At 37.6% G+C, this 23,557-nt stretch overlaps 1 protein-coding gene across 5 annotated transcripts in view; it reads left to right on the forward strand.

Moving 5' to 3' along the window:
- Window positions 1-7,180, forward strand: part of LOC118801028 — a 30,821-nt gene extending 23,641 nt beyond the window's left edge. The window contains exons 5-16 of one of the 5 annotated variants that reach the window (XM_036561217.1): window positions 1,619-1,822; window positions 1,952-2,485; window positions 3,082-3,207; window positions 3,716-3,757; window positions 3,901-3,942; window positions 4,087-4,128; window positions 4,272-4,313; window positions 4,458-4,496; window positions 4,618-4,701; window positions 5,300-5,338; window positions 5,862-5,898; window positions 6,541-7,180. In XM_036561217.1, the coding sequence (XP_036417110.1) occupies window positions 1,619-1,822; window positions 1,952-2,485; window positions 3,082-3,207; window positions 3,716-3,757; window positions 3,901-3,942; window positions 4,087-4,128; window positions 4,272-4,313; window positions 4,458-4,496; window positions 4,618-4,701; window positions 5,300-5,338; window positions 5,862-5,893 (1,226 nt within the window). In that variant the 3' untranslated portion in view covers window positions 5,894-5,898; window positions 6,541-7,180. The remainder of the gene's footprint in view (window positions 1-1,618; window positions 1,823-1,951; window positions 2,486-3,081; window positions 3,208-3,715; window positions 3,758-3,900; window positions 3,943-4,086; window positions 4,129-4,271; window positions 4,314-4,457; window positions 4,497-4,617; window positions 4,702-5,299; window positions 5,339-5,861; window positions 5,899-6,540) is intronic. The other 4 variants (XM_036561221.1, XM_036561219.1, XM_036561218.1 and 1 more) reach the window with 4 other exon arrangements.
- Window positions 7,181-23,557: the final 16,377 nt, after the last annotated feature.

Consider the following 23,557-nt stretch of genomic DNA (forward strand, 5'->3'; position numbering starts at 1 on the left):
AGTGGTTCAGAGCCTCACGCAGGACCTCATTGGTAAAGCGCTGGAAGACCACGGGGGGCATTCATGAGCCCGAATAGCATTACCAGATACTTGTGAAGGGTAAAGAGAGCAAACCCCCCTTTCATCCTCATTACATTCTACAGGGCGATAGTAGAGAGTGTCCTGACCAGCTGTCTCACGGTCTGGTATATCTGCTATAAGAACTGCACAGTCTCTGACCCTACAGAGAATTGTGAGGACAGCTGGGAAGATCATCGGGGTGTCTTTACCCAACACTGACACCTCTTACCACAAGCGCTGCATCCACAACGCCACCAGCATTATGAACGATTCCTCTCATCTCTCTGATGAACTCTTCACCCTCCTACCGGAGGTACCAGAGCATCCATTCCACCACCACCAGACTCTCCAACAGCTTCCTCCCACAGGCAGTCAGATTACTGAATGCACTGATACCCCCAACATGCACCTGGACTAGTCTAGATACACCACCCACCATAGACTAATCACACCCCTTTACAATCACTGTATACTGACACTTTTTGTCTTGTGTATTTACTGTTCTGTATATTTTTTTGTCTGGTGTATTTACTGTACAATATGTGGACAAAAGTATTGGGACACCTACACATTACACCTACAGGAGCTTTTGTGACATCCCTTTCTAAATCTATAGGCATTAATATGGAGTTGGTCCCCCTTTGCAGCTGTAACAGCGTCCACTCCTCTGGGAACCTTTCTACAATATTTTGAGGGCAACTTTATGTATTAAGTTACAGCCCTGTTTCCATCATATTACAGAGAACTTACCAGTAAACATACCATTTCATATAATGAATGTACTAGAGCAGAGGTACTGAGTACTCAATGGAACGTATCATGCAATTTGTACAGTCTTTTGTTGGTCATCTCTAACTGTAACCTACTGTTTTTATGACATAGACATGTATTTCCTTAAGCAGTTACTTAGCAGGTAGTACTTGCCATTACCATGCAACTTTTGCATTAAAAGCTATTAAAGGCTAAAAAAAATAAGATAAAAAATATAAACTCCACAAAAAGTAACAATATAAAGGATTATAAATAAGTAGAGTTTTGTACATGAGGGACTGGTTTATGTTACACATGTGATGGTGAGGAGTTAACAATATAAACATTATAAATAGACAAGAAAAAGTCTTTACTCTATAGAGATAGTTTACAAATATTGCACATGGAGTATTGATTATATTGCACACAGGAAAATATGTAGTGTCAGTACATGCCAGGTACGTACAGCAGTACTCACACAGAAGTACTAATAAATACTCATTTTAATTTCTGTGTACTGCTGTACATACCTGGAAGGTACTGATGTGTAAGTACTACATATTTACCTTATAAATATTAGATATTTACCACACCATAAAATAAAGTGCTCTCTAAATTTTATTCTTCATTTAAAGGTGCAGACACTGAGTTAATCTCAGATTAAATTAAACCAATTATTATTCTAATGATCAAGTAGTTTATCCAGCTGTTCAGTACATCTCTTCAAGAGACTGTTTAGCTCGGCCGTTTTTAAGCAGTTGTTCTGTCTGCTGGGTGATTTATTTACTGTTCTGTGTCTGTCCCACAGAGAGACACTCCTTATACCACACCTACAGCAATCACTCCAACAACTGGATCATGAAGTCCACTGTCCAGTTTGATGGTGTGGAGATCTACTGTTTCGTCCAAAAAAGAACTGGTTCCTGGACGTACTCTCACTGGGGAATAACAATGAAGGATGTGGATTACACATTTCGTAATTATTCTAAAGAGCTCTACCACCATCTAAAAGGTATCAGTTCTAAAGTTTGGTGATAAGTTTGATCATATTAAAACACTCTGAGTATGTATAATATTAGAAATGTATATGGTGAGCTGTGTGTTAAAGACTATAAATAAATGATGTTTGTCTGCATTTCAGATACTGACAGTGACCTTACACAGAGATACGGCTGTGAGGTTGAGAGATCCTCTAGTGGAGCTGTGACCTTACTGAGCACTACAGCTGAATTCAGACTCAATGGAAAGATCATCCTCCGCTTTAATGTTGACAGAGATGAGTGGGAAGTGCTGGACAAAAGGTTCCTAGCAGTTAAAACAGAGTGGAACAGTTTAACCCACTCCAATCAAATCATCAAGGACTATCTGCAGCAAGGCTGTACAGACAGACTGCAGTCTTACCTGAAATTTTATGATGAGGACATTAGAAAAAGGACTTCTAGTGTGGTTCCTAGTGATAAACCAGAAGATTGTGATGAGGGCAGTACAAACAGCACACAGAAGGGGAAGAAAGAAAATGAAGGAAAAGAGGGAATTGTGTTATTCTCAGTTCTCTCATGCATAGTAATTGCCGGTGTTGCTGTTGCGATGGCTTTTGCACTTCTTATGAAAAAAATAGCAAAAGGAAAAGTTGTGATACCTCCAGTTAAAGATGCCCACAGAGGATATTCAGATGGTGAGAACAAAAACAGGCTGTTTATATGTTCTCATACACTGGCAGTGTAAAAGAAATACTCAGGTGCAGATGATACTGATATTCAGCAACTGCTGAAAGCATTTGAATGGATCAATCACTTAATCTGTTGGCAGATAAACACAAAATAACAAAATAACTTGATATGCCAGCAGTTCACCATATCACTCATCCAGTGATGGAGTGGGTTGTTGTTTCATTTGGTTGGGTTTTTCTTTTTTAATTTTATCTGGTGTGTCAGGGATTATTACAAAACAATGTTAAAGCAATTATTTTAACTGCTGTTTATTATTATTATTATTATTATTATTATTATTATTATTATTATTATTACAATTAGATTTTTTTCTGTCAATAGAATTTCTTGTTAACCCAAAGAAAAGACCCAAGTTCTGACCACCACTTCACTTGTCTGTAATCATCATTGTTCCATTTTAATACAGTTTAACACAATTTCAAATACAGTTTTCAATTCTTAAGGGTCCTTTAAATTCACAGCTGGAGCTTTTAATTCACAGCTGGAGCTTTTAATTCACAGCTGGATCTTTAAATTCACAGCTGGATCTTTCAATTCACAGCTGGAACAATCAGTGATCCATTTGTAGACAGATGGTGTTTCATGAGAGGAGATGTTGATGATCTTCTCCCTCTTTCAGTGATGATGAATGATGACCAGGATGGAGGAGATGCAGTTCAGACTCAGAGTGAGTTCAGCTCTGCTACTTTTTATTCCTCTGTTCACTTTACATCACGTATCTGCCCACCACAGCGGTCACTGCAACACGAGAAGACCATGTTTACGATGCAAAAGTTTGAACACTTCTGGTCAAATTCCATGTGTCTAAATATAAATAAATTAACACTTAAATATGACTTTTTTTGCTAATTTCTTTAGTTTATCATATTCTCACAGTCCACATTTTATGTCTTGATGTTTTCCCAGTATGATAAACTCAGTAAATAAACAGTAACTGTGTATTAATATGTACAGAAGTGGATTCCTTAATGTTCCCTGTGTTCACTTATTCACACTCAGACTTTTGTGTACGACTATAGTTGCTGCTTTCTGTGTACAAGAAATGATCTAATCAAAGACTATATAATCTAATTATAATATAATCTAATTAAAGCCACAGTGATAACAAATTAAACACATTTCCAGACTCAGTGTTTCCTCCTGCTGTTCACTGAGCTTTTACTGTTTCTTTACAGAAAGTTTTTCTTCTTCAAGAGAGTTTCTACCTCCGTATATGGGTAATATTGGTTATTTAAATTTTATTTCATTTTCAATATCTAAATCATATAATTATTATGTTATAAATCTGACTGGACACATTTTATATTCTTCATTCAGTGTTATTCCTGCTGTTCACTGAGCTTTTACTGTTTCTTTACAGAAAGATTCACTGCTTCAATGGATAAACTACCTCCAGCTCTGGGTAATGTTGGTTATCTTAATTTTATTTCATTTTCATTATCTGCATCATATCATTATTACGTCATTAATCTGATGGGACACATTTTATATTCGTCACTCAGTGTTTATTCCTGCTGTTCACTGAGCTTTTACTGTTTCTTTACAGAAAGATTCACTGCTTCAATGGATTTACCACGTCCAGATCTGGGTAATGTTGGTTATTTTTATTTTATTTCATTTTCATTATCTGCATCATATCATTATTACGTCATTAATCTGATGGGACACATTTTATATTCGTCACTCAGTGTTATTCCTGCTGTTCACTGAGCTTTTACTGTTTCTTTACAGAAAGATTCACTGCTTCAATGGATTTACCACGTCCAAATCTGGGTAATGTTGGTTATTTTTATTTTATTTCATTTTCATTATCTGCATCATATCATTATTACGTCATTAATCTGATGGGACACATTTTATATTCGTCACTCAGTGTTTATTCCTGCTGTTCACTGAGCTTTTACTGTTTGTTTACAGAAGGTTCCACTGCTTCAGTAGACTTTTCTACAGATCTGGGTAATGTTGGTTATTTTTATTTTTGTTTCATTTTCCGTCTCCAAAATATACAATTATTACGCCACATTGAGGGTCTGAAAGTCTATCAGCTGAATCAGACTCTTTTCTCGCTCTCTGTCAGCTGAGGATGATGATGATGATGATGATGGTCAGAAGCTCACTCAAGTCAGACTGACTCGGACTGCAAGACTGACCACAGCTGGTGGTGAGATCATCACCTGGTCGTGAAGCAAACGTCCACTAAACCCTGAATCCACACCAATCAGAACAAACACATCCACAGTCTGATCTTCTGTAGATCATCTGTTACTAAACTGATCTGTTACAGACATCACTGATCTACAGTCATGTGCAAAAGTTTGCACACCCCTCGTCAAATTCCATGATTGTTGATTTTCTTTTTTATTGCTTTATTTATACACAGGAAATTCCAAGCGTCCAGTGTGATACAGTGTTTGTTTTCTCTTCTTTTCAGCAGACAAATCAAATTTGTGGGCTGAAATTAGCAGATAAATGTCATATTTAAGTTATTCTCTGTGGAGGTTGTTATTTTTATGTTGTGTTATTTTCACTTAGAAAATCAACAGTAACATGTTCTGTAATTTAACCAGAGGTGTTCAAACTTTTGCATATGACTGTACGAGCTCTGTGATCTAACTACACCACTGTGTTGTGCCATGTTTCTGTTTTCTTTTGATGGTGTTATTAATACCTTCTTAATCTGAGAATGTTTAAAAAGCTGTAACAGAAGATTTAGACTAATCTTTTCCACTGTCTGTGGTTCTGTTGTGTCTCTTTAACAGGGCAGCTCCGCTCTACATCCATCTCTCTCCCTGAGTTTGGTAAATCAAATCAAATAATTTCAATGTGGATCAAATGAAGAACATAAATTCCAAACTGCCAGTATTAGTTTATTTACTTTACACCAGTGGTTCCCAAACTGTGTTCAGTCCTATACTCTACAGGACACTGAACTTCCTGCTGCTTACGCCGCCTCTCGCTCCTCACACACATGAATGTGCAAACTGCCACAGTGCATATGTAGATCATAAATGCATATGTAAATTAGCTTTACAGTCATATACTGTTTTCATAACTTTACAGTCATATACTAATGTTTACAGAACTTTACAGTCATATACTAATGTTTTCATGACTTTACAGTGATATACTAATGTTTTCAGAATATTACAGTCATATACTAATGTTTTCATAACTTTACAGTCATATACTAATGTTTTCATAACTTTACAGTGATATACTAATGTTTTCAGAATATTACAGTCATATACTAATGTTTTCATAACTTTACAGTCATGTACTCATCCTCAAATAAACTAGAATGTGACTTTTTTCCATTTTTAGGAAGCTGGAATTCGAGGGCTATCTGGGTGTGATCTGGGTAAGACTCTTCTCTCTCTATTCAAAGTCATAGCGCTGTTGTCAGAACAAAACTTCGTATCTCCAAAATGGTGACTTTACAGGAGAAGGAAAAAACATGCATTACTTTCAATGTAAGTCAATGGAACCAGACTTTTTTCCAAGTCATTTTTGGTCATTTCTTTTGGTCCATCCTTCATGAAACTCATACACAATATGAAGAACAACAGGCATTTCAAATTATGTCAAAAACTGAAAATTGACAAAAAATGGAGGTTTTGTTCCGACAGCAGTGAGAGGTTGGTGCTGTTGTGTAAATCCATGGCACTCACTGACTTTCTCAGATTTGCTTAGTACTTTCAAGTAATAATGTCAGTCAATTCACCCATTTATGTGACATGTTATTTGTTAGCACTGTGGCAGCTCTTTAAAACAGATTTTGTTTGTGTTACTCAAGCATAGCTGTAACCTCTAGTGATACCTGTTATTAAAGGGCCATAGACTAGCCGTCGTTTTTTTTTCTTTTAATAATTTCATAATTACATGTCTCAGTAATAATAATAATAAGATTAATTGCCTCAGTTTGTGTTCATTATCTTATTTCAGTACATTTCTTAAATTCTTTCTAATAATGAACTAAACTCAATGTGTGTGTATTCTACAGCCTTATGACTGCTATGACTCTCAGTGAGATGACTCAGCTGAGGAGGTTGTTACTGCTGAATATCAACACCAGCACTCAGAGAAGATCCTCACAGTCTGTATCTTAAAGCGACTGTTCAACAAAACATCTAGTTTACCCCATTACTCCAAATGTAGTTGATCAGATTATGCTCGGTGTCTGACATTTGATTCTTCATTATTATTATTATTTCACCTTAATTTAACCAAGGTAGAAACACTGGCGTTAGAAATCTCTTTTAAAACTGAGCCCTGACCAAGAGGGTCACACACAACAACCAAGAGGACAATCAACAGAGAAACAACAGCACAACCAACAACAGATAAGCTTAACTTAATCAAAAATCAGTGTGATTATTATAAAAGTTGCGATGCTGTGCAAAATGTAAATAAAAACAAAATGCAATGATGTGCAAATAATTTTAATTCTATATTTCATTGAAAACACTACAAACACATCAAATGTTGAAACCAAGAAATCTTATAGTTTTTTAAAAATATTTCCCCATTTCGAACTTGATGCCAATAACATGTTCCAAAAAAGTTGGGATAGGGGATAACAAAAGGCTGGTAAAACACCTGGTGGTTAATTGGCAACAACTCAGTAACATGATTGGATTTAAAGAGCATCCCAGAGAGGCGGAGTCTTTCATAGGTAAAGATGAGGAGGGGTTCACCACTCTGTGAAAGACTGTATGATCAAATAGTGCAACAATTCAAGAATAATGTTTCTCAACATAAAATAGCAAAGAACTTTTGTTTTTCATCATCCACAGTACATAATGTCATTAAAAGATTCAGAGAATCTGGAGAAATCTCTGTATGTAAGGGACAAGGACAAAAACCAGTATTTGCTGACTGTGATCTTTGGGCCCTCAGGCAGCACTGCATTAAAAACAGACCTGATTCTGTAGTGGAAATCACTGCATGGGCTCAGAAACACTTCTGAAAAACACTGTTGGTGTTGCATCATGGACACTGTGTCCTCCGGGCTAAAAACCACTCAGCTTGTTATCAGTGCACAGTTCAAAATCCAGTATTAATGATGGTATAGGGGGGCATTAATGCACATGGGTAATGTGCACATCTGTGAAGGCACCATTAATGCTGAACGATATATACAGGTTATGGCAACATATGCTGCCATTCAAACGACATCTTTTTCAGGGAAGGCCTTGATTTTTTCAGCAAGACAATGTAAAACCACATTCTGCATGTATTACAACAGCATTGCTCTGTATTAAAAGAGTCTGGGTGGTAAACTGACCTGTCTGCAGTCCAGACCTGTCACCACTGAAAACATTTGCCGCATTATGAAATGAAAAATATGACAAAGGAGACCCTGAACTGATGAGCAGCTGAAATCCTATATCAAGTAAGAATGGGAAAACATTTCACTTTCGAAACTACAGCAGTGTCTCCTCAGTTCCCAAACGCTTACAGGGTGTTGTTAAAAGAAGAGGTGATGAAACACAGTGGTAAACAGGCCCCCGTCCCAACTTTTTTGGAATGTGTTGCTGGCATCAAAATTAGACTTCAAGATGACTACAACTCTGTTTATTTATGATAACGTATGCAGCGAAGTGAAAACGGTACATTTCTGTATATTCTGTTCTCATTTTTATACAATATTATACCTAATAATATCAGCTGACACTTAACATGTGTTTAAACTACAAGAATGAAAGTTAAATAAATGCTTCACTACTTTTTGTTGCATTTATCTCATTGTACATTGTAGTTTCTGTTTTGTTTTACCTACCAGTTTGTGAAACTTTGTGCTTGTCATTTCACAAAGGTCCTCCTGACAGACTCCAACACAGCCAGGTCCAGTATTTGTTATTTTGTTAGCCTCCTAGTTTGCACTTTTGCATTCAGGTCATGTTTTGATTGAACTCAATCTGAATATCAGTCTGTCTCAATATTTAGTGAGTTTCTACATAGGCAGCATTTTTGCTCACTAGTAAAACTGTAAAGGGTATAAAAGTCGATGCTGAAAAATGTTCACACTGTTCAAATGTTTAGCAACCTGATGTTTTAGTCGGCAATAAGAGGCTCAAGGTAGGCATTGCTAATAAAATTGCTAATAAATAATATACCACTGCTTATTATTTTACAACCCCATTTACAAAAAAGTTGGGACGCTGTGCAAAATGTAAATAAAAAAATCATTTAAATCCTATATTTCATTGAAAATAGTACAAAGCAACTGAAGGACACTTTTCCACTTCTCCTCAGTCCCAGAGCTCAGGCCCAGAGAAGGTGGCAGCATTTCTGGATCCTGTTTATATATATGGTTTCTGAGGGCCCAAACATCACGGCCAGCAAATACTGGTTTTTGGCCTTGTCCCTCACATACAGAGATTTCTGAATCTTTTGATGTTATTATGTACCGTAGATGATGAAAAGAAGTTATTTGCTATTTTATGTTGAGAAACGTTATTCTTGAATCGTTGCACTATTTGATGGTGCAGTCTTTCACAGGGTGGTTGTATAAAAGCAATAGAACACTCAAAGGATATTTATATAGTTATCGCTATAACATCATGGCTGTGATGATCTACGGTGACCAAATCACAGCCGTGACGTTATTTTGCCATAACACACTCCCTCTCATGTTCTATTGATTAAATATGTATGTATGTATGTAAGTGTGTGTATGTATGTACATATATTATATATATTTATATTTCGTTGCTACTAAGCAATGACAAAGTTGAATCTGGCTATCTATCTATCTATCTATGAGCAAATAAAGTTTAAGTGCCTCATTAGGAATATTCTGTTAGTGCAACCAAATGCATTTATTCTCATTACTCTTGTTACTGTACCATGTTCAGTGCATTTTACTCGAGTTACTCAAGTAGTTTACCAATAAACCACTTTTTTTACTCTTACTTGAATAATTCTCTTTATTAGTACTTTTACTTGTACTCAAGTAAATTATCACTTTTTTACTACTTTTGCTACTTTTTACACCTGCTTACTGATATGCAGTGTAATTTTGTCAACAGGGTCTTAACTTCTGTTTAACCATCTGTTTCTATGGTTTTTAGGCAGCTGTGCCAGGCAGTATAGTTCACTACTAGCATATCTCCACCGTCCCTCTGATCACCTTCCTGTGTTACTGTTGATGATGAAATATTACAGTGATGGTGGTGAATAATGAGGAGACAGAGCTGAACGTGTGTCTGTTTATTAGGAGGAATAACGGTTGGGAAATGGAGACTGAAACTGGGGAGCGCCGACGCTCTGATAAACAGCAGTGTGCGCTCTCACAGTATTCACAACTTATCACACTTTAGTTCTGTTTTACCTGTTTTACTTTTGTACATCAGTGACATTGGCTGTCTGGCTAACTAGCTTGATTATTTTGATTACATGTTTACGTTTCAGCTGTGCACATATGGTTGGTTGCTAGGTAACAGACATGACGATTGTCGATTTCAATCGAGTAAGTTAAGATTTCTTAACTTGAGATAAGAAAAGATGCTGTAAGATAAGATAAGATGCCTAAATTAAGGTCAGATTTGCTTCTGTAATACAAATTTGTGAAAAATCTTATCTTGACCTGTCAGATCTTAAGTTAAAGGGGAACTCCACCGATTTTGTAAAATTACTTAATCATCAGTGGTTTAGATGTAAACAAAATCATTCAGAGTGGTTCGGTGTGAAATGCACCCTTCTAGAGAAACTTACAGAGTCAGAATTGTTCACCATTATAGTACTAGGAACCAGACGTCTGAGGCATTTTATGGTTCTAAAAGCTGCAGCCTGTAAAGTTATTACACAAAAGGTTATGAATGTGTTTTACACATAATAACCTCCAAGAACCTTGTAGGAACCTTTACTTGTAAGAGTTTACTGTTTCCAGTCTATTCAAACCAGTTCAATTGTAGCCCATTCTGTTCATGTACATTTGTCATACGTTTCTCCACAGGAGTTTTCAAAGTATGTAAGAACAACAAAAATGAAGATACATCTGCATGTTTGCTGTATATTCTTACTCAAATGCCACCATCATATTAAAAAAACAAACATTCTGTACCAGCCATTTCTCTGAGGTCTCCTCCACACTGTCCTGTAGATTCAGGTGGTTGTTATTGCACAATATGCATTTTTTAAGATTTGAGCCACATTAAAAAACACTGAAAATCTATGAATCCAATAATTTGTGTTCAAAATTTTAGACACTGCTGCACTAAATCAAACGAAACTGGACTAAAGAAGCTCTCTTTGTATTCAAACATGCAGTTCTTCGGTGTTTTAAGTAGCGATTATATCCATGATATACTCAGAAACACATATTATGTTGTATTGTGACATAATTTATCACGATAAATATTGCCCAGCCCTGAAATGAACCCACCAGTAATTTAGAGCATCTCTGGACTCAGGTAATCTGAGGAGATGGAGAACAGAATGTAACATGGTTGGTGTAGTGTAGTGGATAACACCTCTAACTTGTAGACTGGGGTTCAATCCCCCACCTACACTATACCAATAAGAGCCCTTGGGCAAGACTCCTAACACTACCATCACCTACCTGTGTAAAATGATCAGAATTGTAAGTCGCTCTAGATAAGAGTGTCTGCCAAATGCTGTAAATTACAGTGATGTACAGCACTCTCAGAATAACTTTGTAGTTCTGCTTCCTCTTCTTCCTTAAATCTTCTTAATTGTCAACACGTTTATATAATTTACTCTAAATTACTTGTGAATATCTTGGGCAGGGATGGATGGGGACTATTCAGAATGACCAGGTCACATGTCTGCGTTCTCTCCATTATATAATCCTGAACATGAACAAACATACAGTAGTCAAGTTGAGAAATAAACAAAAGCATGGACCAATTTCTTAGCATAAGGTCAAACTTGTGCTATATTCCTTAAATGATAAAAAGCAGTTTTAGCAACATTATTAATATGTGGTTTAAAAGTTAAATCAGAGTCCAGTTATGCCAAAATTCCCAACTTCAGTTTTTATTTGTAGAGCCAGATTTCCAAGTCTTTCATACACATTTTTCCTCTTTGCTTCTCTACTGATTATAATTATTTTGGTCTTTTCTTCATTAAGCTTTAGAAAATTGCTATTCATCCAGCTGACAATGCTGGACAGACATATTATGAGCTTTTCTACTGTAGTGACATCATCTGAAGCTATAAATATATATACAGTTATGTATCATCTGCATAACTGTGATGTCATGCTTCTCTATAATCTGAAACAGTGGCAGCATATACAAAGAAAACAGAAGTGGACCTAGTACAGAGCCTTGTGGTACACCACAGAGAATATCAAGCTTATCTGAGATATGTTCACCTATGCTTACAAAATACTGTCTTCCAGTTAAATATGAAGAGAAGCAGTTAAAATCCAGAAGCATAAGTACCAAAACATCACCTGCTTCAGCATTTATTCTCAGAACATTCATTACCTTCACTAATGCTGTCCTGTGATTTAATCTGAAGCCTGACAGGAATTTTTCATGGATATTGTGTTCACTTAAGACATTGTTAAGCTGTGAGAAGACTGTTTTTTTTTTTCAATTATTCTATTTAAAAATAGAAGGTTAGTGATTGGTTAAAAACAATATTCCATTAATAAATAGTGCATAAACTATTTTCAGTAGCCTATATTACTGATGTTTTAAAATGATGTTATTTGTTACTTTGTTAAAATGTTAAAAAATAACTAGTTTTGACTATAAATTAAATTTTTTACACAGTTGTTGTATCATGAGTTGTAATTTAAACATAGTTTAATAATAATAATAATAATAATAAAATGACAATATATTTTTGTACAGTTTTTCATACAATAATTTCAAATATACACTGCAAAAAACTGGTATCTTGCCAAGGGAAATGATCTTAAATCTAGTCGATATATCTAATATATTTCCCATTTTGAGATGGTTGTGCACTTATTATAAGATTATCTAGCTTATTTCTTTAAAAAAGCAAACTTATCTGCCACTATCCTGAGATAAATTTACTTAATAAAATTATTATAACAAGTAAAAAATGTCTAGAAATAAGTTCATCTTCAATTAAGCTTACAACAATCTCAATGAGAAATAGTAGATTTATTTACTGTATTTAAGATCTACGTTTAAATGAAAATTTTTGTAAAAGGTAACAGTTTAGAAACATTATAACAGAATCAGTTTTTGCCTAGAAAGGAATCTGTCCAGAAACCAGTGATTTTCTACTGTAATTGGGGGAGTGAACTTCCCTTTTTACTGAAGAACACACACAGCTTTGCAGCTGGAGTGGGTGCAGCCACAGAAAAGAATTTGTCTCAGCAAAACTTTAACTGTGAACTATCAATAAATTACCTGTTGATGAAGGGGACAGCTAAACTTGTTTTTTATTAATATTTGATTTGTTTTTTATTAATATTTTCATTCCCCCAGGTCTTGGAGGTAAGTTTCCACAACTTCCTTGAAGTGATTTTTTATGAATTTCAGATTCTGACGTCTGTAAAAGGAGTTCAGATGATCATCATGTTGAAAACAGACCCGGCTGTTGGATGGAGGAATTCTGTACATGTACGTCATTATTAGACGTGTGTGTGTTATTATAAATGTGTGTGTTGAGTTGTGAGTGAAATGCTGTAAATAAACTCTTTTTGTGTGGATTTCAGGTGATGGACTCTCTGAAAAGTGTCCAGGTGATCATCACATTGAACACAGATTTGGCTGTGAGGTTGAGACATCCTCCAGTGGAGATACCTTACTGAGCACTACGGCTGAAATCAGAGTCAGCGGAAAGATCACGGCCTACTACAATTTCCACACGGATTGGTGGGAAACAGCAGACAAACAGTTCCTACAAACTGAAACAGAATGGAACAATTCGTCCCAGTCCAATCAGATCCTCAAGAACTTTCTGCTGCAGAATTGCCCAGATAGACTGTTTTACCTGCAACTTTATGATGTCTTTAATCACGTTCACATTGTAAGCCTTTGGGTTGTACCTCCTGAAGACAGACATATACAGGAGCATGAAAATGGAGAAAAGGGGGGAAATGGGGGATTCGTAGTCCTGTGTGTGATGATTGGCTGTGGTATTGTTGTGATGGCTTTTGCACTTCTGAAAAGAAAGCTACTGAAAATAATCTTTGCAAGTCTTACATTTGACGATGCCTGCAGAAAAGCTCTGAAAGGTGAGACCAAAATCAGACTATTTTAGATGGATAAATGTGATGTACTGATGTTCAGCGTCTGTTTCGGACGTGTGTGAAGTGCTTCATTTTATGGATAAGCACAAAACAGACAATGCAATATGTCATATGATCATTCCAAAAACATTTGAGCAGCTCTTTTTGGCTGCCACTGTATTATTATGATTACTGTTATTATCATTATTATTATTAACCCAGCGCAGCAGAGCCAAATCCTGCCCAGTGCAGCTCCACTTGTAGTTAATTAACATTTTTCAACTGTGGACTTTTACAGCATCACTTACTGACCTTGAAGAAACTCTTAACCCACAGCTGAAACAAACAGGAATCATCAGTACTAGATGGAGTTCAGTCAAAGGAGATGATGATGATGATGATGATGATGATGATGATGATGATCTTCTCTCTCTTTCAGTGTTGAACAATGAAGATCAGGATGGAGGAGATTCAGTTGAATTTCAGAGTGAGTATTTTAACATTGTGGTCTGCAGAGAACAGACTTCAGTATTACAGCACTACTTTTGTTTCATTGAGTGGGGTAGATTCTTGAAACACAGAGTGGAAAACCAGCCAATCAGAAATTGTTTCACTCCATGGTATCTAGTTAGACATAGCTAAGTGAGCTCTGCTAATGTACTGTGCCGGGACATTTTTTGTTCATGTAAATGTTCCCTCAAAGTGGTTTTAAGGTCCAGTTGTGGTAAAACGGTGGTTTTAAGGTCTGATTGTGAACCTTAAATACGTTTTTCCAGATGAAAAGTTCGTATTTGTACCTTTTCATAACCGAATGTTTTAAAACAGAACAATAAAATAAAAAGCCTGGAGACGAGACGGGGTGTGTGGAGTCAGTACAGCTTAGAACATATCATTTATGGTACATTTTTCCAGGTAGATTTGAAATTGGTCTGTAATTACTCAATAGAGTTGCTTCTAGATGTTCTTTACTAAGAGAGGCTTTGAACTGCAAAACAATCGGAGAACTTCATACCCCCCATATACATTTACAACTGTTCATTTTTGGGAGTTCTTATGCAAAAACAGAGAGCACAGCGACATCTAGTGGTCTGCAGAAATGATAGGAGCCATGATCTCCAGGCTGTGGATGAAGAATGTGCACAACGTCTCACTGATTTATTCCATAATTAATTTGATATGTGCCTGAAAACACGTGAAGAGTTCATGTTGATCTAATAATCATGATCACTTACTGAAGTGCTGCTAAAGTGCAGTTATTATAACCTTTCATTCTGTTCATTTCTTTATTCATGTGAATGTGCTTAAATAAAAAGTTCAAATGTGTTACAAACACACAACTATACATGATCCCTTTATGACCAAATACATAAAGGGAAGTAACAGTAATAACAATAACAATCCTAAATTAGGTAATTCCAGTAATACTTACAATAAAATTCATAACAATATGATTAAACACTTATGATGACAATCTTCAAAAATAATAATTAACAAACATAATTTGATGAATGGTTCTATTAAACTCAACTTAATTCAATAAAATTAATCCCCAAAAAGGCAGGAATTTCCTTAACATAAATAATGCAGATAATAAAACCATAATAATAAATCAAATGTAACATAAAATATAAATTAAAGCAACACTATTTCAAAGTATATGTAGTTTTGTCTAGGATAAGGGATCTCTTCATTGTTTTTTCCTTATGCACAAACGTCACTGAGACTTGGGGTCACAGTGTGAGGGAGGGTTTAGAGGCATTAAATGTTGGACGTCTGGTTCCTATCAGCACCACTGTGAACAATTCTGAACGACTCTGTTTACATCTTCACCATTTAATTATACAGAAATCAATGAAAAATTAGTGGATTTCCTCTTTAAGATCTATTAGAATGAACTCAGATTTGTCCGTTACAGATGTTCCTGTGTTACACATCAAAACAAGACCACTGTTTCTATCAGTCTTGAAGGAAAGGAAAGATTTATCTCTCCAAAACTGAACAGCTGAAAACTAAGTGAACTGTGGACTCTTCCTCCTCGTTCAGACTGAGGTCAGCTGTACGTTTATTTAGTTCCAGTGAACTCTGTACAAGTGAAACAGCACCAGTGCCTCAGTTTACAACATTACTGTTTACACACACACACACAGACACACACACACACACACACACACACACACACACACACACACAGCGCCACCTACAGGACATTAAACTACACAGCTAAAATGATTTCACACTATAATATGTATGAATGTACATAGGGGGGCACAGTTTTGGCAATTTAATAACAACTGAAATCTTATCTAACAGTTTGTTAATGCTGGATAATAATTATAGATAAGCATAATAATTGATATTTTTGAATTTATTATAAAGTCACAACATTGTAATAATACTATATTTATTGATTAATGATGTTGAAAAGAAGTATATATTAACCATTTAATGATTAACTAAACATTACCAAACATTTGCGCATCACATAATAGTGAATAACTACTTAATCAATTAAAACAATACATAAATTATTTATTCATGGTTATCATGCTTTTATGAAACTAAGGAAAAGCTTAATATTTCATGTTATGAGTATGAAATAAATTACATCATTATTAATAATCTGTCATTCAGGTTTCTACAACTGAATATAATCACTGATTATTTGTAGAACACTCAGTAAATGAGTTGTTGTTTTATGCCTGTTAATATAAAGTTTTTCCCCAGATTTGCATAGAGAAAACATTATTATTAATGTTTATTAGTGATATGAACATTTACATTATGTACATGCACATAATAATACATTAATACACTTTGATCGTAATGTAGTGTACATAACACTCTGTGGTCTGAAACACTTGAAAGAAGTTACTGTTCCACCGAAAGTGTGAGAGTACTAGGACAGGTACTAGATACACTCCAGAAAACAGTGCGTTTTATTTCAAACATGTCAGCTATAGAGTTCCTGCACTTTCAGTACAGACACTACATTTCCCATAATGCCTCAGCATCTTTCCTGTAAACACTTTCAGTTTCAATAGTCAGGCAGGAGGGCAGCTGTGCTCAGCACGGAGTTAGAGGTGAGTACAGATGGACACACGCCTGTGATTCAGAGTATACATATTTAGATAAATACATAAATGGACAGATCACAACATACAGATAAACAAACGTCTGTATATTTACATTCAACAGCTAAATCATCAGTACTACTGTCTCAGCGTCCACATCAGCCGCTTATCAGAAAGAGAGCTCAGCTTTACTGAGCATTTACTCAGAAACACGTTCAGATTCTGACTCTGCATCAAATCTCAACTGCTGAACTGTACAGAAGGGAAAAATCTGTGGAATTCTTCTTTAGGCATTGCTCTGGACTCTCCCTCTCTCTCTCTCTCTCTCTCTCCCTCCCTCTCGCTCTCTCTCTCTCTCTCTCTCTCTCTCTCTCTCTCTCGCTCTCTCTCTCTCTCTCTCTCTCTCTCTCTCTCTCTCTCTCTTGCTCTCGCTCTCTCTCTCTCTCTCAGTTTTTGTGTGAAAGGAGAGAGGACAGAGTGAAGGGACAGAGGACAGAGTGAAAGAGAGCCATATTATGATTTCTGACTATATTAACTCCAGAGAGATGCCCTGTGTTAGTAGCTGTAGTTGTTAGTAGTTGTTAGAACACAGGACTGAGAGCTGTGTTAGAACACAGGACTGAGAGTTGTGTTAGAACACAGGACTGAGAACTGTGTTAGAACACAGGACTGAGAGCTGTGTTAGTGCACAGGACTGAGAGCTGTGTTAGTGCACAGGACTGAGAGTTGTGTTAGTGCACAGGACTGAGAGCTGTGTTAGTGCACAGGACTGAGAGCTGTGTTAGTGCACAGGACTGAGAGTTGTGTTAGAACACAGGACTGAGAGCTGTGTTAGAACACAGGACTGAGAGCTGTGTTAGAACACAGGACTGAGAACTGTGTTAGAACACAGGACTGAGAGTTGTGTTAGTGCACAGGACTGAGAGCTGTGTTAGTGCACAGGACTGAGAGCTGTGTTAGTGCACAGGACTGAGAGTTGTGTTAGAACACAGGACTGAGAGCTGTGTTAGTGCACAGGCCTGAGAGCTGTGTTAGAACACAGGACTGAGAGCTGTGTTAGAGCACAGGACTGAGAGCTGTGTTAGAGCACAGGACTGAGAGCTGTGTTAGAACACAGGACTGAGAGCTGTGTTAGTGCACAGGACTGAGAGTTGTGTTAGTGCACAGGACTGAGAGCTGTGTTAGTGCACAGGACTGAGAGCTGTGTTAGTTCACAGGACTGAGAGCTGTGTTAGTGCACAGGACTGAGAGCTGTGTTAGTGCACAGGACTGAGAGTTGTGTTAGTGTACAGGACTGAGAGTTGTGTAAGCGCACAGGACTGAGAGCTGTGTTAGAACACAGGACTGAGAGTTGTGTTAGTGCACAGGACTGAGAGCTGTGTTAGTGCACAGGACTGAGAGCTGTGTTAGTTCACAGGACTGAGAGTTGTGTTAGAGCACAGGACTGAGAGCTGTGTTAGAACACAGGACTGAGAGTTGTGTTAGTGCACAGGACTGAGAGTTGTGTTAGTGTACAGGACTGAGAGTTGTGTAAGCGCACAGGACTGAGAGCTGTGTTAGAACACAGGACTGAGAGCTGTGTTAGAACACAGGACTGAGAGTTGTGTTAGAACACAAGACTGAGAGTTGTGTTAGAGCACAGGACTGAGAGTTGTGTTAGAGCACAGGACTGAGAGTTGTGTTAGTGTACAGGACTGAGATTTGTGTTAGTGTACAGGACTGAGAGTTGTGTTAGCGCACAGGACTGAGAGTTGTGTTAGTGCACAGGACTGAGAGTTGTGTTAGTGCACAGGACTGAGAGCTGTGTTAGTGCACAGGACTGAGAGCTGTGTTAGTGTACAGGACAGGACTGAGAGCTGTGTTAGTGCACAGGACTGAGAGTTGTGTTAGAACACAGGACTGAGAGCTGTGTTAGAACACAGGACTGAGAGCTGTGTTAGAACACAGGACTGAGAGTTGTGTTAGTGTACAGGACTGAGAGTTGTGTTAGTGTACAGGACTGAGAGTTGTGTTAGCGCACAGGACTGAGAGTTGTTTGTTTACAGAGCGACGCTGCCACCTACAGGAGGACCATCAGACTGCGAGGCGATTTCGGGTGAACTGCTGCCATCATGGCACCTTCCACACGTTTCCTTCTGCTCCTGGTGGCTCACAGTGTTTCAGCTGTTCACAAAGGTAAACAGGCATCACTGATGTGTAAAGACATGTTTAGATACAATCTACTGTGTTAAAGTCTTCAGGACCTGAGGAATCATGAGCTGTTTGAATTTGAATCAGATCAGTAGGTGTTTGTTACTCATAAAACACTAAAATCACAGCAAATACTGTAACTTTAATATAATTAATACTGATTTTACACTTCAAAACATGGTGCCTTGTCAAGTAAAATGATCTTAAATATAGATAAAAAAAATCTAATTTCTCCTGTTGAGATTGTTGTAAGCTTATTTTAAGATTATTTACTTTATTTCTAGACATTTTACTTGGTTTAGCTAATTGTATTAAGTAAATTTATCTCACTAAAGAAATGAGCTTGAAACCAAAATTATCTGCCAGTTTTGTAAGATAATATTACTTGATAAAATCAGCTAAAACAAGTGAAAAATATTTCTGGGAATAAGCTAAACAATCTTATAATAAGTGCACAACCATCTCAAAGAAATATTAGATATATTGACTAGAATTAAGATCATTTCATTTGACAAAATGCCATTTTTTGCAATGTATGTCTGTCAATTTCAACCCACTACTGGAGAAATCCCAGTATTACACACACACATCATCTAAACCGCCTATCCTTCTGCGGTGGGGTGCTGGAGCCTATCCCAGCTCAAGGCAGAAGGCAGGACACACCCTGGACAGGTCACCAGTCCATCACAGGAATCCCAGTATTAATTATAGTTATTTTCCAATACTTGCTTTAATTATTTGATCCTTCATCAAATTAAATCAGGTCTGCTGCTGTTTAAAGGTACCAGATCCATGTGATGTCTGAGAGCACTGATACTAAATTTGAATAAATCAATATAAATGAATAGATCCAGCATTGACTCAAAAGAGAATCTTGATTTCTCTCACAAAGAGGTAATACAGGAAAAACAACAGGCTACAACCTGTGTACATGGAATATTCTAGCTTTAGTGAACTTTTGAACACAGAAAGTTGTATCAGATGAGCTTGTAGGGACAGAGCGGCCTGGTACGAGCAGGATGAGCTTGTAGGGACAGAGCGGCCTGGTACGAGCAGGATGAGCTTGTAGAGACAGAGCGGCCTGGTACGAGCAGGATGAGCATGTAGGGACAGAGCGGCCTGGTACGAGCAGGATGAGCCGGTAGGGACAGAGCGGCCTGGTACGAGCAGGATGAGCATGTAGGGACAGAGCGGCCTGGTACGAGCAGGATGAGCATGTAGGGACAGAGCGGCCTGGTACGAGCAGGATGAGCATGTAGGGACAGAGCGGCCTGGTACGAGCAGGATGTGACCAGCTTTTATAAAAAGGATATTATGAACATGTTGATTTAAGGGTGACCAAGAAAGGTAAATCATTTGAGTATAATCGGGACTATTATTCTATTTCAACTTCCAACCATTCTGTAATGTGACAGTACAGCAGATGTCCACTTATCTTAAAATGTAACTTTTATGACATTAATTAAATGTGTTGCATTAAACGGAATGTCTATATAACTTCTCCATTATTAAACAGTACCTATATAATATATATGTACAGTTTAATTACAGAATGGTATAATCAATATGATGTGATTAGGTTACCTTGTTCAACACAGTTATTCCACAGTAATTACGTAAAAAACATATATGTAATGTTATGTAAAACATACTTCCTTTAACTGCTGAAAAAGACTTCTGATCTGTGTTGTATCAAAAATATACACTTGTGTAATTACATAAGGCAAAACTGAGGTTGATATGCATTTATAATTACATAGGCTGTAATCCATCTGTGGCTAAATCATCAGTAGTTACAATGTTGTTGCATATGTTATTGATACGTAACTACACAGTTATTAGTGACACATAATATAAAGTAGGACAAGCTGTCTTTGCATTTGGCTTCCAGAAACCTTTGCCACTTGATGCTCGAATAAAGTGGAGACCTTTTTCCTTTTTCCATAAAATCTCAGTGTCTGAAGTCTTTTTTGACTCCTTTTGAGAACTTACTTTATTAGTGTAGGTTTACAGTAAGAGTTAGAGATTCAACTATATGTCCAGGCCCTGTGCTGTAGGGAAAGCTCAGGGTCGCGACAGCAATTTTAATGCGAAAAACAAGAAATTCCTGTTGACTCAAGACTCAGCTTGGACTCTCACCTCAGCTAAAAGCCTGAAGCTTTTGCACAGTACACTGTTAAAAATGAGAGTTCAGCTCAACTCAAAATGATTTAGTAACTGATTTCATGGCTCTTCTTGAGTTGACTCAACCTGAGGACACCAGAGTTCACACAACTCAAACTTCTTAGTTGATTCAAAAATTCTCTTAATTTTTCATCCTGCATCTCAGTTTGGTAAATAAAATCAACTGTTTTTTACACTCAATGTCCCCACTAGCCAGGACTCTCTCCACCACACAATCCTGCTGGACATTCTTCCTCGTTTGTACACACTTATAGATGGCTGTGGCATCGCTGGGGCTCAAACTCACAACCTCCTGTTCGGGCGACAGCTTAGTCCACTGCAGCACTCAGGAACAACTGTAGCAACTCAGATTTTGTGTCTATAAATGTTTAATGCGCTGGAGAAAATAGTTGTCTCATCTCATCGCATCATCTCATGTGGTGTGGCTGCCTAATAATCCATCCCAACATCAGGAGGTTGTGAGTTTGAATCCCAACAGTGCCACAGCTGTCCATATCCAGAAGCCCCAGAGGAAAATATGCCAGATGGGACTGTGTGAAAGAATGAGCGCCAGCTAGTGGGGTAAAAACACAAACAGTTGTTTATCTAACTGAGATGCAGACCGAGAAGCAGTAGCTGGGAGAATTTTTGTCTCAACTAAGAAGTTTTAGTTGTGTGAACTCTGGTGTTCTCAAGTTGAGTCGACTCACGAAGAGCCATGTAATCAGTCACTAGACCCCATGTGTCAAACACAAGGCCAGATCAGGCCTGTAGCACAATCCAAACCGGCCCTCAAAGCTATTTTGATTTTCTATTAAAATTAGCCCATTTCACAATCAGCTGCACTACAATGCCCAGCATTTCTTAAGTAAGTAAGTAAGAAGTGAAACTGCAGTGTAATTTGTACTGACTCGCCACTCCTAACAACAATCTGTGGGACAGCAGCGTTTTACCCAGTTGCACACCTCATATCACCAAAAACAGCTGTGTTTTAGTTGCAGTTCAAACAACAAACACAATGAACACTATAAACACTCAGCAGCTCAGAAACCGACCCCAATAATTAATGAACTAGCACCAAAGAAAATATGTCAGGTGTCGAGACCAAGCAGACAGGTGGGCTTAAAAGATCTACATCCTGTGCCCCTCATCCCCACCGGTTCGGCCTCTGTATATATATGTACACCAAAGAGCCAGAACATTATGTCAAGGTCCAGGATCTGTTAGACAGCAAGCCAACAGCTGGTTCTCATAGTCAACATAGACATGGGAGAAATGGGCAGACGTGAAGACCTGAGCAACTTTAACAAGAGCCAGATCGTTATGGCCAGACGACTGGTCAAAGCAGCTCCTGGTGCTTCTGGTCAGCAGCAGTGGTGAGTACCTACCAACAGTGATCCGAGGAGGGACAAACAACGGACCGGTGACCGGTGACAGAGTGCTGGTTGCCCAAGGCTTATCGATGCATGAGGCCCACAAAGGTGATCCTGCCTGTTCTGAACTAACAGAAGCTCTGTTGTGGTACAAGTGACAGAAATGTTTAATGATGGTTACAGGAGGAATGTGTCATAACACACAGTAGACCAGTCTGAGTGCCCATTTATTTTTTCTGCTGTTGAAATCCATTATTTTCTCAGGCTTGAACTGTTATAAGTACTCAGTAGGAACAGCCTGTCGAACTTTATTTAGAAACTACGCGTAGGCAAACATGGAAACCTAAAAACAAACATTGAGAATAGTTAGCCTGCTCACAGAATCCAACACTTTTTATTCTATTTCCATTCGGGGGTTAGACAGTCAACGGGACTGTCCGGCAGGGCGAGGTTTATAAATGAAAACTATCAACCTGAGAATCATCGCTGTAGTCAAAAGTCATTGTACATGAATCAAACCTGTTAACAAGATTTTAAGTTTTCAGTCCAGAGCAACTTCTGTTATCACCTGTTCCTCTTTTTACAGGGCTGCAGGTGGCTTTTTATCCATCTGTTTTCATTCCACCATAAATGATGCAACAGTTGTACAGATGTTAGAATTTAACTGCAGCACCATTTAAGGTGGAAAGAAAAATGTGAATAAGAAGCCAACTTCAGCTTCTTCCTGTTTTCCACAGTGTTCTGTAAGAAATATTGTTTAAAACACAGGACGGAGCAGCGTAGAGGCAGGCATATCAAAATTGTTTGTGTGTCGACTCCAAGCATTTAGACTCGGCTAAGAGTCGACCCCGACCCACTGATGTGTTGGAGTCAGAGAATCGACGTTTGTGGAATTGACTGCACATCACTAGAGATACATAACCATAGTCACTGGCAGACGTGGTTAAACACATGTCGAAAGCAAAAATGCAAACCACACTTAAATGATGTTTTAACGTCTGCATAAATTACCACAACAGCTATGTTTTCCTAATATGT

This window comes from Colossoma macropomum, unplaced genomic scaffold (assembly GCF_904425465.1).
Source record: "Colossoma macropomum unplaced genomic scaffold, Colossoma_macropomum, whole genome shotgun sequence".
Taxonomy (NCBI): Eukaryota; Metazoa; Chordata; class Actinopteri; order Characiformes; family Serrasalmidae; genus Colossoma; species Colossoma macropomum.